At 37.8% G+C, this 13,435-nt stretch overlaps 1 protein-coding gene across 1 annotated transcript; it reads right to left on the bottom strand.

Annotated features, from left to right (window-relative positions):
• Nucleotides 1-4,660: 4,660 nt before the first annotated feature.
• Nucleotides 4,661-12,841, bottom strand: RWDD1 (RWD domain containing 1). The gene is made up of 7 exons (XM_072408792.1): nucleotides 12,652-12,841; nucleotides 10,143-10,208; nucleotides 9,925-10,055; nucleotides 8,581-8,724; nucleotides 7,179-7,311; nucleotides 5,500-5,562; nucleotides 4,661-4,943 (listed from the first exon to the last, which is right to left on the bottom strand). Exons 1-7 carry the CDS (start codon nucleotides 12,722-12,724, stop codon nucleotides 4,834-4,836), a joined length of 720 nt encoding a protein of 239 aa, XP_072264893.1. The 5' UTR covers nucleotides 12,725-12,841; the 3' UTR covers nucleotides 4,661-4,833.
• Nucleotides 12,842-13,435: the final 594 nt, after the last annotated feature.

Raw genomic sequence — 13,435 nt, 5'->3', positions numbered from 1 at the left:
TCTTTTGTCACTGAAGGATCATTCCCAGCTATGGAAATTGCAGGTGGGTACGCAGCCTTAGTGTCCAAAAACAGTATCTGTCTCAGAAGCCCTTTGATGTACCTGTTTACTGTGGAACAGCTAACTATATATCACTTTAGTTAGAAAACAATATCTTCTGGTTAAATACAGAAAAGGAAGTTCAAGTAGACACTCTCATGTAAACAGAAAGTAACTTACAGTATTTTTAATGACACCGAAAATTTACCACTAATGTTTATAACCCAATGCGTCTAATGAAAGTAGTTTTAAAAGAAAAACAGTGTACTTACAACAGTTTTAATTTCTTTCTGATCTGTTCGTAAGATATAAACCCAAACTAAATGGCATTATGTTTAACATGTTTATAATGCCCTGTGTTCCTTTTTAAAATAAAATACTGATACTTTTCATGTAGTACTGCTGATTCCTTGTGCCCTAATTTCACCTTCATGCACACCAAGTACTTGTGAAAGACATTTCCCATGACAAGTTCCCTGATAGCAGCAACATTGGAACATACATGTATAAGCGCAGGCTTTGGTATTCTCCATTAGATTATGTGACAATGCAGATGAACTACTGGAAGATAGGGATAAAGTTGTGGCAACTCACAAAAACAAATGCCCAAAGTAAAAAAAAAAAAAAAAAATCAGAACAGGATCACAAGCTGTTACTTTTAAGAATGGTCGGCTGAGGATTTAGAATTGCTTTTGGTCATTAAATATTTTTAAAGTTCATTGGCAGCTTGGGAGTGTCTGCATCGGACCCATCAGTGTATCACATATAAAGAAAAGCTCATACTGGTTCATAGGATCAGTGTTTCTTTCTTCCAGTTTTAGACATAAGTAGATATGGAACATCATAGAGGTCACATGTGAGCTAATTTATTGAAATAATTTACAGTATATGAAGCCAATTTACTCTCTAGTTAGTGGGCTGAATAAGCAGAAACGTCTGCAAAGTCTTCAGAATCTGACTCTACCGGAAAGCAATCAAATCTATGTATACCAATATATGCTAAGGTTCCCATTCCAAAGTCAAATATGAGTCCTGTAGTGACATTCAGGCTTGCTAAAGAAAACTTTGTGTGCAGAAGGTGATGTAGTGATTCAGCACTCCCAGAAGTGTTGCCTGAAGAAAGCAGTTTGAACTTACCACGTAGTAAAGAAAAATGTTTTAGGAAAATATGGAGAATGTTGTTGTTGCTTATTTGCTGCGATTATGATTTAATATGCTTAGGGGCCTAGAAATAATCAGATCAGGAGCTCCGTTTTATTGCACATATCTGTTCCACAGCTGTAACTTTGAAGGTATTGAGGCAAAAGTCAGACTATACATTTCTCTTGGTACAGGTTACTTTTAATTGGTAAAAACAAAAACTGGGGATGAGATATTTAGCACAGGTCTACAGCTTTCTAAATCCCTATATCCCTGCAGCTAAAAACATTTCTGATAAATCTAGGGGTGCTTAGAAACCTGTACTGTCTTGTGCCCTTTGCATTTTTTCTTTTGATTCCTGTAGATCTACATACAGTATGGGAAGGTGTAAATTTTAAGCCACTCAATTATTTAGGATAAAAAAACATAATTAATGTAGGTGTATGTAATTTACATGAAATCTATTATACAGGGCCATAACACTATAAAGTATAGTACATAAAAGCCAACACATTTTTTCATCTTCTAATTATGTGCCACAAAGATTTAGCATCTGCACATCATCCTCTTTGTTCTTGGAATGCTAAATATTGTTCAGCACAACTTGTATACAACAGCTCAAAATATTTTGTCCAAAAGTATCACAAGGAACATTGTGTGCTGCCCAAAACCAAAACCAGAAGTTCAGAAGTCAACAGAAAAATCAGACACTGGGGAGGGGACATCTAAGCATTATAAAACTCTTACCATACAAAAGATTACTCATAAAATATAGACAGAATATATTTAGAGAGATTGCAAAATATAAGTGTAATGTCTAAAGCGGACTGTAAAAATGATGTAGCAGTTGGAAACATTTTGCGTGCAAGTATCATGTTAATGCTGAAAAAAGACTATGGGCAAAATTAAAAATAGTCTCTAGAACTTCCACGGCAGTCCTTCCTATTATATAGGTTTAATTTGTTGCATTGAACTTAAAATATCACTTTTTGTGTGTCCATTAGGTTAAAAAAAGGAACATGTGTCACGGATTAACTTACCCAAATCCTCTTTCCTGCCTGAAAATGTGCAGTAAAGCCCCATGGACTTTTATGGTGATGTATCCCATTGCAATAGACAAAAGTACACAAAGCTCATAGAAGTCTTAAGGTATGTTAAAGTGATATCTTGTTCAAGCTGAACCTCGTGACAACACATTGATACAGCACCGAACAATGTTCATAAGTAATAACAATAATGCTGTTAGTAGTTCAACTTGCTAACCAAGGGGCTTAAGGAGAATAACTGGATGAATGAGTCATATGTGGACATCCAGTGAAATCAGAAGTACAGGCTGACATTCAAAAGTCCAGCCATCAACATTCCAGTTCCTTCAGATTTCCTGCACAGAGTGCAATTTCAAATTTACACTGTTTTCTGGAGGGGTCGTTTATGTTCTGATGGCACTGTACTCCAGAATCAGCTGTTGGGTCTTGTAGTGCTTTCCTGCTTTCATGTGCTGAGTATGGCCCCATTATGGATTCAGCAACTATTTAAAGGACTGTACAGATGGTCATTTTCTGTTAAATATATATATACAGCACATATAACCGTAAAAAATCTGTAATTTTCAAAAATAGGGCACCCCTCAGGTGCGGAGGTTGCCGGATTTTCGAATGTCAAACCTGTATTATATACGGTTCAGTGATCTGACTCCTACCATGGCACATTTTGCAGGTATTCTGTTTCTTCAGACTTGTACCCGTGTCAAAGAAAAATCCTGCCTGTTTAATGCAGGACGCATGATCTCTGCATAAATAAAAAGATAAAAAACAGCACGCCTGTCACTGTCTGTTCACTATCGCTGTTTATCTGAATTCCTGGTGGCAGGGAATGGGAGAACGAGAGACAGCTGATCATATGACTGTATTAATATGTTGTCACATTTGGCATGGACAACATCATTTGTACCTATTCTCATGTATGTCAGGAGCATCTCACCTTGGGTGATGTTTTTCACAATATTGAACTTATGCAGTTACCAGAGATCACAAACTGACAGGAAACAATAAATGTTTTCAAACTAGCACCGACAACATGAAGTATATTAGGGATCTTTCTAGATGTGTAATATGCTTTTCACAGTTGGATAACTGAAATAACAAACAACAGTGAGAAGGGCAAAAATTAGCTAAACTGATGCAGTGGCTTCTTCTAGCAATTCATGATTTTCAACAATTGTCTACTTGCATTCTAACATAATTTATGGCTTTTAGAAGTGAAGACAATAAATAATCATTTATTATTAATAATAGTTATAGTGCGGATGCAGACAAGCTGAATGAAAACAGAGAAATGTTTACACTGGCAAATGCATGTAAAAGCAGCTTTTATAAAAACAAAAAAATACAAAGTTGCTTTAATATCCCTAGATATAAAAAGCTGACTTTTAATTTAAACATTTGGCCCAATAGCCACAGATAACATCAATACAGTTTATATGCAGGAAATGGCTTTAAAAACCTAGACCTTAGTGGCATTAACACTGTGTAACAAGCAGCCTCCACATAAAGCAGAGCTATAGGTTACACAGGTTACTTAGTAAGTACACAGGTACTTGTCTGTACCTATACACAGGTCTCTTCTATTTGTTCATTGTTTGTTAGGTCATGATAACAGCTTGAAGAGCTAATGTGACTTTATAGGCATAACTATCCTTTATTACATACCGATCTGCTTGAATTAACCTTTGGACATGTCAGAATGAAGTATAGCTTAGCAGACATAAATATTCATGAATAGTGTCTATATTTAAATGTTCCATTTGAGCAGTTAGAGTTAGGCTGTTCAGCATCATTTTTAACCCCACTGAACTTATGTTAGAATATAAACATTTCTCATAAACCATATATTGCAACTGACCTTTGATGTGACCTGCAGTATTTTTTTTTTTTTTTTTTGGGGGGGGGGGGGGGGGGGGGGGTGGTACAATATTACATTAACTTAAGCATATGGCAGCTACTTATGCCAAAAAAGCAGGCCCAACGTCTGTTCTTCGAGCCTCAGGCACTCACGTATGAAAAATTTGGCCTTGTTTGCACTCAAGTAATGTTAAGTTTGGACATTGGGGCTAGGGTGCCAGGTATTCCTCTAGCACACAGAATTTACACTGCACAGATCTAAGAGTACTAGAAGTCAAGGGCTAAGGCTGGTTTATGCACATTTTAAACACAAACAGCATATTTGTGTTATGTTTTTTCCCACATACTCAATTCTATGCCCCTAGGGCCACATTCTTTTGTCAGGAAGTTATTGAATGAATTGGTTCAGCTTCATAGTACTAGAAATATTATGAGGCATATGGGTCAGGGAATGACTACTTACATCAGACTTTTCTCATCCTTGTTTGCTTCACCCTCTTTCAATATAGAAGGCTACAAAATAAAACCACCTGGAATTTTCTTATGTTACTATACTATTAATAAACAAAAATCTCAGCGAATTGATTTTTAGCTTAGTTTATTCAGCATCAGCTGTGAACGTTATCAGAAGAATATTCTCCTAATAATTAAAATAGGAATTAAAAAAATAACAGCCATGGTTGTATGCTTGTTATAGTCACAGATACTGTGACTTTCTTAATATTCCACGGAATGCCGAATCCATACCATTCATTTAATCACTCTCTATATCAAGTGGGTTATAATCTGGATCATCTTCATCATCCAATTCTAAATCATCCAAATCTTGGAACAGTGATTCATCCACCTCCACATTGTTGCCTGCTGTAAATAAAAAAAGAAAATGTCATTATCAACTTGCAAAATTATTTTTTTACAGCAATAATATGCATACCCATGGTGGTAGAAATGTTAAACAGTACAAAGAAATGCAAACAGTACATGAAACTTGCAAAGAACTTGTTGTGATCAACTCCAAAAACCCATACAGTAAAGCAGTCAACACCCCAGTCAACACTGTTTTCCAATAAATTTCTCCTTTAAGAACTAATTTAACAATAGAGAAGCCATCAACTTTGTTTTAATGTAGGACTGAATAGCTAGTGGTTTTATCTGAGTGGTATAATGCTTGAGGAAAAAGAGAAATCAAAAATAAATGACATTAGGACTTTTGTATCATAACATACAGAAGAAACCAGCAGAAATCAACTAACTAATAACCTCTGTATTGAATACGAAGGCATGTGGTTTGGGATAACAACAATTTGCTATGACATTTCTGCCTTTTTGAAATCCAAGACATAAATAGGGGAAACATGAGGATTAAACAGAGCTTAACTCTTTACTTATCTATAACTACAAAAAGAAATCAAGCACAAACCTTCTTCAAGGAACTTGATGTCAGAGGTGTCTAGATTATGATCTCGTTCAAACAACTGCTTTCCTGCATGACAAACATAAAAAATTCTTGTTATATTTAGCGATACCAATTAAAACAATTAAAAAAAAAATAAAAGAACACAGCAATTTGAATGGATAATTAATGTTTAACCCCTTTTTAAGATCAATTTTTCTTTAATAAAGGAGTTTCAAATTACAATTTGCATAGGCATTGGTAGTCATATTTCTCTATATCTAATTGTTATAGTCAATTATACAAAGAGTTTATAATGGGACAAAGAAAACATATAAAGAAGAAAAAAATGAAAAAATAAAAAAGAATAAAATAAAGATGAACAGGAAAAGAATAGGTAAAAATAAAAAAAAAATAAAATATGCAACATAAATACACAATAATATGTAAACATAATACCAGACTTACAACTAACTATTAACAGAAATAATTATCAGGTAGTATGAGTATCACCAACATACAATTACAGATCATAAACACATTTTGGGTGATGCATCCACATCTCCCAGCATTTCAAATATTGTTTACAACAGTTATGAGGGATTTCAAACGTTTTTTCTAACGCACGTGAATAGCAATTGATCTAGCTCCTCTAGGAACTCTATGCATATTAAGATGGAGTATCACTGTTTTTGGATTGGGTTTTAACAATGTTTCAGCAATCTCAGATATTATTGTGAAGACCTGGTTCCAAAAGGACTGTACCGACTTACATTGCCATAGAATATGTTGTAGGGATCCTAGGTCTCCACAATCCCTCCAACATTCACAGGAGTTGGAGTCTGAGAAAAGTGCTAGTGTTATCGGTGTGAGATACCATTGAATAATTACTTTCTGAAAGAGATCTCGGAGATCTGTATAACTTACCTTTTCTTTCTATTGCTTACACATTATTTTGCAGCAATTAGCTAACCACAATAGAGGATCATATCTGTATCAAGCATTATTCAATACATAATGAGGTTTACATGCTTCTATGAAGTTATAGTACATCTCCTTTTCCAGTAAAATGCTAGAAAAAGCTAGATTATCACAGAAGCCGCTTTAAGTCCCTCTAAAGTTTAGAACGAAATTGCAATATATTTACAACTTACCAGTCCACTGATGTGGTGGCTTTATTTTATTTTCAAATAAATAAAGTAACTTTAATTTAGACACTTCATGTATCGAACAATTCTTAGTATGTGAAATTGTCAACATGGACAGGAAGTGTCTGTAGTCCACAAAACAAGTGGGTTCGTCAGGTCTATGTACTGTATTATTTGTAGGTTTAGATTGACCTAAAAGAGCAATCCACACTCCAAATATATGGACTTAAAAAAAAAGCCATTTCCCACTTTTCCATCAGGTTAAAAAAATTGTATATTGCATGCACAAAAAATCTGTGCACTTCTTATGTTATCTTAAGAAGAATTTTTATTACTCCTAGTTCTTAAAGTTGTGAAGAATAGACTGGGGGGGACATGTATACCATGATACGTGTTACAGAAGACTGGAAATTTTATTGCTATATACTTGCACATGCAACTGTCATTTTTAATCTACAATTACCAATGTCTTAAAAAAACACAGAAGGTGATGGTTATATACCAAAGTTAGGACATGCTACAAATTATTACTGCATTGACATTGCATATAAAACCTACCAGTTAATTTATTTTTTCCTGATTGTTCTTCTTCCTTTTGTTTTTTCCTTCTTAATTCTGCTAACTCTGTTTCAAACTTGGCTTTCCAGCTAAGAAAGTTTTCAATTGTTACAGGAGTTCCATGGAAACGCACCTAGGAAAGGTAAATGATAAATTTCTTAAATCAAACACTACATTGTACATTACAATGCATGATATAAAAAATATTTTATCGTTTTATTTTACCAGTGTGGTGATGTTGTTGCAGCATGACCTTAAAAAACCCCACACCACCATCAGGACAAGAGTATGCTGTGCGACATATCATTCCTGTGTACTTAGGGAGACAATTGAGGTGTTCACTGTGTCCTTCAGTAAAAATGAATGTTTACCATGTGGTGGAATTAATATTTTTTAAAGAATACTCAACCAGGTGCAAAGAAAATTTGAAAACAAAAAATAGATGTTTGCTTGCATTTAACTGGACGAATTAAATGAACACAGCTGCACCTCATTAACTAGGCAAATTGAGAATTTCCCTGCAACATGTATTGGTAATTCCAATTTGCATTGTGATAACGGTTTACTCCTTTAGTCAGCTACATTGTCTAAAAACAAAAAGTTTGTTCTGGGAATGGAGAGTAGTGTTTCAGGTCAGTTTCCAAACACTCCAACATACAGAATTGTTGTTTTATTGTAAAAGCACAGTCAAGACATGCTAAAAAAACATTTTGGCTTTTCAACATTTTGTGACAGTGCTTCTAAAACAAAGCAAAAATCCTGTACTTCAGTGTGATTAAGCCTTCATTTTCTGTTTTCATAAGTTCTAAACTGAGTCATTTGTGGTTGTCGCTTAGTTTAGTTACTGAACTAAAACATTTCACAAAAGACATAAAGCCTTATTAATACAAGCACATTCTTAACATGTCACCATGATCCGGCACACCTGCCACTATACAAAACAAAAGAGCAGGCTAGTGGTTATTGCTGAAAAGGACAAGTGATGTCCCTTCTGCAATAACATCTCTTACTTGCTTGATCACCCTGGGAATATGTGACAAGGCCAAGCTGTGAATGCACAGCATCAGCTTTGGTTGCCAGAAAAACATGACATTCCAGGCTCCCCTTGTGTGTGTGTGAATGGATGAACATCATTAGCATGGCCATTCAAGATGGCCAAAGATCGCCACTAACCAGAAGAAGAAAGATAGCAGCACCCCTGGAAGGGAGCATAGATAGGTAAATGCCACTGTTTCAGTTCAGGTTTAAGTTTCATAGAAGAAAATGACCTCCAGAAATGCTAAAATTGTTAGAGAAACATGACTGCGAGAACAGAACACCATGCTGTTCCACACAGCTTAATGACAAAGTTCTATTACAACATTCTATACCACCACACTTGCCAAGGCTTACCAACACTTACCTTTTCAGCTTCCTCTGCCTCTTTTTCTTTCTTTAATTTTTCCTCTTCTCTTCTAGTTTTTACTTGGTCTACTATTTCATTAAGTTTTTCTTGAACTGCAGACACTAAGGTAAAAATCATTACCATTCCGAGATTCTCCTGAGCCTACAACAGAGGATAAAACTTAAAGAACATCTGAGCTGAATTATATTTATGAACCCAAATTACCTATAAACAGCGTACTTCTAAACTACTTTCCAGAGATTCACTGCCACCCCACCTGTAAAGAAGAAAACTGAATGCCATTCCCTACTGGGGTGTAATACTCTTTGGAAATACAGGTAGTCCCCGGGTTACATACGAGATAGGGACTGTAGATTTGTTCTTAAGTTGAATTTGTATGTAAGCCGGAACAGGTACATAAATAAATTATTAATAATGCAATAAGTTAAATTTAACTAATAAATGCAATTAGTACATATGTTTTTCTCAACATATTATTTTTACCTTTCTGTGCATCACAGCGTGGTGTCAGTTACTGTATAAAATCCTCACCGAGTAAATCACAAACAAAGCAAAATAAAAAAAAAAAAACAAAAAAACTTTATGAAGCCTAGGCATTTAATATTCTGGAGCAAGATGTGATTTGATATGTCAATGCAATGTCTATGGCATTAAACAGTTACAAAAGATTGCAGAAAAGCTCTGCAAGTGATGCGAGCCACCCCCCCATCATGTCTCCTGTTCGTATCATGGAGTCGTCTGTATGTCGGATGTCTAACTCGGGGACTACCTGTATATAATTTTACTGTGGTCCAAGTCACATGGATTATTTACATGCACCTAGTTAACTTTGGCTCTAGCTTTTATTGTCCTGCAGCTGACAGTAGGGCAAATATATGGACAGTATTATGCTGCTTTTTACAATGAAGATTGGGATGAAACAAACCATGTTAACTAAAGAATGTGGATCTGAGAAAGCAAAGCAAACACAAATAACAGTACAGGTATTCCTCACTTAATGACTGTTCGCACTTACGACCGGCTCACTGATGGGTACACTATACAAGAACTGTACAGGGTACAGCAGCATGGCTTTTCTTCTTCATTCTTCTCGGCTCCAACCTCCGTTCCGAGTAGTGATTTCTCCTCAAGCTGGGTCTGCAGGCTGTCAGTGAACCTGACGCACAGCCCTGCGGATTGCTCTTTACTATGTTCCTTGCTTAATGACCAGGTTGTAAGAACGGAACCTGGTGGTTAAGTGAGGAGCATCTGTACATATATATTAAATGTATTTATTGGGAAGGATAGATTCTCCAAATGGTCTGCATTGACTATACACAGGTCTATTGATCTAAGACTTACCTGTTCTTGCAATAAGGCCAGTACAGCAGACGTATCGCTATCATCCAGATTATCTTGGGAAATTATTTCATAAAGAGGAGCTTCATCTGGGTACGTTTCTACATATGTAAATTTAAGTGTTACCACCACATCTGAAAAGATAAAATACAGCCGATTAGAAAAAAATAATTATGTTTAGACATTTTTATTACTTTCAGGTAGTCATTCTGTCAACTTACTTTCTTCCTCTTCTTCTGCTTCAGATGACACAGTGATAGAGAAACTTGCTGGAGATGTAGACAGAACTGTAACAAAATACAATGTAGTCATGTAAAAGTATAGTTACAGAGTCTGTATTACCAAAGGCTGAAATGTGAAGGGTTAATATTAGACTTCATTATAGGAACCTATCAATCAATAATAAAAGGAACAAATATGAGTCTATAAAGCAGAGACTTTTTAACAACATTCTCTTGTCATTAACCTGTCATTTAAAGTACATGTGATTTTTTTTTAATGTCAGATTTACTGCTTTATTGATTTAAGGAAATTTTTGCTCACATGTTCAGCCTCCAGGACAGGAAGCAAGGGAAAATCTTTCTAAAGTGACAAAGATGGCACCCCATAAGAGTCAGAACACAGCGTCTCCTTACAGCCATTGCACAGCCACTGATGGTGTCACTCCTGTGAATGACTGAATGCTGGGTTACATTGTCCCAGCACTGGTCTCCATTATTGCAACTTACAGATTCCACTGCCATGCGCATACAATGTTCCCAAGTGACATAGGGACAGAAGAAGAAACTACAACTTCAAGTGGTGGTGCTCTACTGATTGAATTACTAGAACTATACTTACTGCCCAGGTTTTTCAAATGGCCTTTCCCATATCCGAACCATGACAATATAATGCTGCCTACAGACTCTACTCCAACAGTAGTTTACGAGACCCCACTTATTCCCAAAATGCGGAGCCTACATAGACTTAACAATTTCACTTGACTGTCGCTGGCAATGATCTTTTGTGATCATTACCAGTGACATATAAAAGAAGGAGCGATGCACACAAGGCTGTTTGGGTGGGAGGCACCCCGCTATTGTAAAGCACTGCTTCCAGTCGGTCATCTTTATTCCCCACAATGTTGGCAGACCATTGTACACGTCAGATTTTTGTCCAACCATTTGTCTTGGTCAACAATCATATGACATGTACAAAGCATAACACCTCATCTATTCGTCCTGGTAATAAGTGTGGAGAATGGCGACATGTGACGACCACAAAATTAACAGAGGTGTGTTTAACATGAAAGTTACAAATGGCAGCTTATTATAACATTCTTCATGCTGTGTGAAGGGCAAAATAGTACCAAAAAATGGATTCCTTGGTGCTGGGTGGCAGATTGAAGCAGAGTTTGACTTTACTTATTACATGCAGATGAATTGTTCATAAACTGAATGATTCCTATTTCATAGCACTTTCCGTAAACACTAAGAAAATCAAAGCTTAAAATCCACAGTACTGTCATCCTGACAACAGTTACTGATACACAAAAAGAAATTGATTTGCCTCTCCCTGCATGTTTGTTCCATTTTAGAGACTGGGTATGCAGAAAAGCCGAAATCAGGATGACAACGGTCTAATCAAAAATGGTGCTTACCATGTTTCTAACTTCTTACAGATTCACTAATACAAAAACAAAGTAATGTAGTAAATAATAATAAAGTACGCTTGTGGATAAACTGAGCCAGAAGCAAACATTACTCCCTTACTGCCACTTGATTTGTAAAGAGAACCTGTCACCTTGCCAATTAAGGACAAAGCAATATTTACGACACTTCTGCTACCAATACTTGTAATGTTTGCACCCCACCGGAGCTTTGATGGGGCCAAGCATCTTCCCACCGTCTGATGTGCAAGCACCACTCATACTCATTAAAGTGGACCTAGAGTTCTTCCTTTACATAAAACGCTAGACTTGCGATCAAGACAGAATGGGAGCGCAGAGCTTCCCGAGATACATTTGTCACGCTCCTGGCTGCCCCTTCAGTGCATGCCTGAGATCGGACATGTGCAGAAGGGGCATTTTCCTTCACTGAGGGTAAACAGATGCCAATCTTACGCACTGGGCAGGGAGATCGGGTCTTTTCCCCCATTACAGCAGGCTACGTCACACGATCTTGCACCTGCACAGCACCAGATCAGATGGCGTAGCCAGAAGAAGGAAGAAGGCGGCCGAATATGGCGGCGCCCAGCGCTTCCTCCATGCTGGCGCGAAGGAGAATTCCAGGACGGCGCATAACCTGATGGAGGACTTCTCTGGCACAATCCAGGGATCTGCCAAATTAAAGGTAAGTGTAATTTTTAAAGACAATTGTAGCTTGGTCCCCATTAAACAACTACAGAGACTGGAGGATGATCTAGGTATATTACTTGGTTGTCTGATGACTTCCAGCTCCTATATCAAAGTGCCATAGGGACCAGCGGGGATCAGACACCTAACACACCCCAAGAGCGAGAAGCTTCCCCAAGTTTACCACTGACAAGGCCTGGTTACCATTCATTCTTCATATTGTAACTTTCACATCCAGACACCTATCACAGACTGGGTGACTTCCATTCATACTGCGCACACAGGCCACGGGATATAGCAGGCCTGGCTGTGACTGATGGGGCACATATGGGGGGGTCTGCTCCATGTGACCCCACTCTATGACGTCACACACCAGGGTCCCGGCTGGCAGCGCTCACCTGTGAAGGAGTCAGCATAGATGGACTCCAGAGCCTCAAGCTCGTTGCGTTGTTCCTCGCCGTACTCCGTCATGGTTAGCGGGCCATTGACTGAGGGACAGGCAGGCAGGGATCAATACAGCTACCTCCGCCGACCCACTTACTGCCTGCTGGGTAGCGGCTAGTTCCCATGCAGTAGAAGGACCCGGAAGTGACAACAATCAGAGAACCGGAAGCAGGCGTGGCTTCACGGAACAAACTTCAAGTCCGGGAAACTGCAGATGAGAGGCAGGAAAGATGGATTGACATTCTCCACACAGCAAAACAGGATTGTGTATTTGTGATTTATATAATATAAGCTGTCAGGGTAATTCTGGGGTGTCATACCCTTATTAAAGGGCGCATGTAGGGGGATATGGGGGAGATAGGTGATGGGGGCACTGACATTGCTGGGGGATATGGGGGGCTCAGGGAATGTTAGGTGATTAGAATACATTGCTAATATTGCAGGATGAAATGGGGACAGGAAGTGTCAGACAGGTGATGGGGGGAATTGGTGTTATTGCAGGGGGATATGGAAGGAAGGGGAAAAGTGAAGACAGGTGTATTGTATACCCTGTTATTGCAGGGAAATATGGGGTACAGGAGCAGGGGAGACAGGTGATGGGGTGCACTCCTATTGTATGGTAATATGGGGGTACAGGAGGGGCTGAGACAAGTGATGGGGTGCACTCCTATTGTTGTTAGGTAATATAGGGGTACAGGAGGGGGCAGGTGATGGGGTATTGTATGGTAATATGGGGGT

This window comes from Pyxicephalus adspersus, chromosome 4 (genome assembly GCF_032062135.1).
Source record: "Pyxicephalus adspersus chromosome 4, UCB_Pads_2.0, whole genome shotgun sequence".
NCBI lineage: Eukaryota > Metazoa > Chordata > Amphibia > Anura > Pyxicephalidae > Pyxicephalus > Pyxicephalus adspersus.
The sequence above is the reverse complement of the archived record's forward strand: the minus strand, read 5'-3'. Positions and strand labels throughout refer to the sequence as shown.

What these genes read in the sequence shown, in the direction of transcription:
- RWDD1 (XM_072408792.1), bottom strand. Translation starts at nt 12,724, where the DNA reads ATGACGGAGTACGGCGAGGAACAACGCAACGAGCTTGAGGCTCTGGAG. An exon ending in TGGCCTTATTGCAAGAACAG is followed by an intron (nt 8,725 to 9,924) that starts GTAAGTCTTAGA and finishes CCTCTGTTGTAG; the next exon opens with GCTCAGGAGAATCTCGGAAT. An exon ending in AGGCAGAGGAAGCTGAAAAG is followed by an intron (nt 7,312 to 8,580) that starts GTAAGTGTTGGT and finishes TACCTTTCCTAG; the next exon opens with GTGCGTTTCCATGGAACTCC.